The 3,916-nt window shown below is 40.1% G+C and overlaps 1 protein-coding gene across 1 annotated transcript in view; it reads left to right on the forward strand.

The window, feature by feature from the left end:
* Nucleotides 1-3,124, forward strand: part of LOC118327473 (calcium uniporter protein, mitochondrial-like) — a 15,809-nt gene extending 12,685 nt beyond the window's left edge. Inside the window, exons 4-8 of the mRNA XM_035660837.1 lie at nucleotides 850-954; nucleotides 1,132-1,292; nucleotides 1,469-1,672; nucleotides 2,161-2,277; nucleotides 2,824-3,124. Coding sequence (XP_035516730.1) covers nucleotides 850-954; nucleotides 1,132-1,292; nucleotides 1,469-1,672; nucleotides 2,161-2,277; nucleotides 2,824-2,901 — 665 coding nt within the window. The 3' untranslated portion in view covers nucleotides 2,902-3,124. The remainder of the gene's footprint in view (nucleotides 1-849; nucleotides 955-1,131; nucleotides 1,293-1,468; nucleotides 1,673-2,160; nucleotides 2,278-2,823) is intronic.
* The last annotated feature ends 792 nt before the right edge of the window (nucleotides 3,125-3,916 follow it).

The raw sequence follows: 3,916 nt of genomic DNA on the forward strand, positions 1-3,916 counted from the left end.
GAGTTTACCAGACCTCTGTAGCCCGCTACTCATCTCTGCTTGAGGAAATAACACACCCGAATCTCCGACCAAACTGTCAGCAGTCAGGTTGCATTGTGGGTAATAAATGCGGCAGGCTTTGAAAAGGAGCAGTATGCATTTAGTCTGGACGTGAGTTATGAGTTAGTCTTAATTTGAATTTGTATTCAGTATTTCACCAAAAAAGCAAAATATTTCAGAAAAGTATTAAAAAGTAAAGATAGCTTTCTGTAACAGAAATATATATATTTTTCTTTCTTCCCTTTAATCTTGTTGTGAACCGTCTGATCTATCGTGGGACTCCAGGTTGGGAACCACTGCTTTTGGTGGGTTTTTTTTGGCTAACTGTAAACGATCTATGTTGAAATATCTCAGTATTTTAGCTTTCCTTGTTGGTCCATAATGCAACGCTCCTGAAATGTAAATAAGGAGTGCGACTCACTTTCCCTGACTGGAAAAACCTGTTTTTTGTCCAACTACAATGCAAATGCAACACATACCCGCACAGTGCTGCTCGAAACTGAGGCAGGTTGACAGGTAGATTTAGCTAATTTCAGGAAATAGACATTGTAGAACTGAGGTACATTGGAGTCTTCCTTATTTTTCCCATGTGTCTCATTCCTGGACAAGAACTATTGTTTTGCAGTGATGAACTTGGTTAAGGCTGTAAATTATTGAATCTCTCTCAGGCAATATTTATCTGAAGTTTATGTGGTGTATGCAGGTGTGCATACACCAGTCTAGTATTTAATTATGTGTATTTTTGCTGGGCTATAAAGTTGAAGTTATTGCAATAAAAGTACTGATTCGACCTTTGTCCTCTTCTGACAGATGGAGAGCGCGTAGCCAACACCACGCTGATAGACACTCTGCTGGACAAGGACTTCCAGCTCGTCATCAATGATGCAGTTTATAATGTCTTCTCTCCTGAAAAGGGTACAAACAACATTTCCCTCCATCGTTCAGTCATGAATGGTCTTCATTTTATCTGCTTTGCAATTACAACGTAGGCCTGCTGATAAATAACAGTTATTATCTCTCCAGGCATGACTCATCTAACACATTTCATCTAACTTTCTCATCCCGACCACCTTGTTGTGTCCTCTGCTGCAGTGTATACGTCCAGTGAGCACGCCATGGAGCTGGAGGACATGAAGCATGTTGTGCATCTGCTGCACACAGCGCTCCACCTGCCTGAACACCACCTGCTGAAAGAGAGGCAGCTGCTGGAGAGACTGGACAGCCTCAAACAGGAGCTGTCACCTCTGGAGAAGGTAGTAGATGTGTCTCAACATCTGTATGCCATTAAACCTCTCTTTCTCCCTTGTTACATCCCAGTCTGTTTTAGTACTGTTTTGAAAGCGACAGATGGCATCTCTGACCTGTTAGTTTTGTTGGACATGGTTATATGAAATGGCTGGTAACCCATCCCTCCTTTACTGCCTGACAGATGAAGGCACAGCTGTCCCAGACAGCAGACTTCCACACCTCCAGGGTTGTCTGGACCGGCATGGCCTTGTTATCTGTGCAGGGTGGTGCTCTGGCCTGGCTCACCTGGTGGGTCTATTCATGGGACGTCATTGAGCCTGTCACTTACTTCATTACCTACGCCACCAGCATTGGAGCCTTCGCCTATTACGTCCTTACCAAACAGGCAAGTCTCAGGGACACAAGACAAAAACTTTGTTCTCTTCCTGTTGTGGATTTTAATATAAAGGAACGGTTTGACATTTTTGGAAATACTTCACTTTTTTGCCAAGAGTTAGATGAGAATATCGATACCACTGTCCATTAAAATGGAAACTACAGCAAGCAGCAGTTAGCTTAGCTTAGCATAAAGACTGGAAACAACTAGTCTGGTTCAGTCTGAATGACATCACCGTGACGACAAGACTCCAGGAAGTCACTGTGCCACACTAGAAGTAGTTAAGCACATAACTGCAGACTTCCCCCGTTTCCAGTCTTTATGCTAAGCTAACTGCCTCGCTAGCTGCCGGCTGTGGTTTCAAATTTAATAGACAAATATAACAGGGATTTTAATCTTCTCCTCTAACTCTCATCATCAAAGCATTTCTACAAAATGAATGCAGATATGTTTTCCTCCCCACATTAATAGCAATCCTACTTTTTTCTTTCCCTCAGGATTATATATACCCAGACGTTAAAGACAGACAGTTCCTGCGTTACTTTTATAAGGGCGCCAGCAGGAAGAAATTCAACGTGACAAAATACAATGAACTGAAGGAAGAACTGTCTCAGGTTGGTTGACTGGATCACTTTTTAAAATTTCATTAGCTAAATCTGTAGCCACACGCTACCTCTGTAACACGTTTTGGACACATACAAATGTAAGAAGAATAATGTAAACTGTGCATGTGCTACAATTTCAGTATTTCCATACTAAAAATGTAAGAGAAAAAATGAAAGATAGTGTATTATATGTATACATGGAAATATTTTGAAAGCTTTTGATTTTTTCCGCAAGATATATATTGATTCTGTCAAGCATAAACCAGGTCTTACCCAGCCAGGATATCTGTTTTCTACAAGGAAGTGTACATGACAAATGACTTTCAGGAATGAAGTGATTGCCCAAGGCCAGGAATTTTATGACTATTAATCTGATAATTAATATTGTTCCTCATTGTGGCACTAGAGGGAAAGCCTGAGGATCACCAAAGTAACACTGCTAGCAGGACTAAAAGCAAGTTCTAATGAAATTGCAATTGTTTAAGAGAACTGCCATCTGGAGATCTCACTGAATTAATCGCTGGGTCTGTATGACTGCTGTTTTCTGTGTGTCAGGTGGAGGAGGACTTGAGACGTCTAAGAGACCCAACTCAGCTTCAGCTACCACTCGAACAGATCCAGCCAAAGCCATGAACGAAGCCAAGCCATGAATAATAGTTAATAGTCACTAACACTTGCAGCCTCCAGAGCAAAAACAATTGCTTTATTTTGATAATGGCACCTTTTTACTAGGAATCCATATCATTCTGTGTTTGGTTTACATTCTTGATAATGATGCCAATTATATCTTTGAGAAACATACAGACACAGCTACTATTGAAATAAAAAGTATTTCCCAAAAACTGGGAGAATCTCCTGTCTGCCTGATGTCTCATTATGGAAATCTCAAATGTGTTGTGATTGCACTCACTGCTGTATACACATAATAAGATTATTACAGAGGATGGAGATTGTAAACAACTTCAGGGCACAAGTGAAATAAAGACATCACGTGAATACACTTATTGCCTCAAAAAGAATAAAAGCTTTATAAAATCATAATCACTATGGGGAGTAAAACAGTCGCTGATATGTCACACAGATTTTATTATACAAAGTCACACCAGTAAGGCCACAAAAATACAGAATCAATGTATGCTAGTAGATTTGTTTTTCCTGAGTTGTAGGTCATGTGACACAGCTGGAAGTGTTTTCTGTCCACAGTACAGCTTTAAAAAAAAAAACACCCCTCCTCCCTGAGGTACTTTTCACACTGGTGTTTGTTGCAATTTTGGGTGCAAATACGCATTATTAAAATGTAGTACTGTAAACTGCTACAACACAAAGAACAGCACAAACATGAATTCCCTTTTTGTTGGAGCAAGCTTGAAGACAAACAGCAGGTTTATGTGATGCCTGGATAATCTGTTATGACAGATATTACTTGATCATAGGTGCTGACAGAGACATGATTAAGTATTAAACTCTGATGTGAAGGAAATCATTAGAAGTACCTGATTGTCGTGGTGTTGTGTTACCCGCCTCGCAAGATACAGTAAGCTGGAAAGTGTTTTTCTAGCTTGTAGACATTCCTGCAACTGAGAAAACCAGATTCACCTCACATTTCCAGTTTCCTCAGACTATGTTTAGTTTAAAAAAAAAAAAAAAA

Source organism: Morone saxatilis, unplaced genomic scaffold (assembly GCF_004916995.1).
Source record: "Morone saxatilis isolate NCDOM2014 unplaced genomic scaffold, NCSU_SB_2.0 Contig17, whole genome shotgun sequence".
In the NCBI taxonomy this organism is placed as follows: domain Eukaryota; kingdom Metazoa; phylum Chordata; class Actinopteri; family Moronidae; genus Morone; species Morone saxatilis.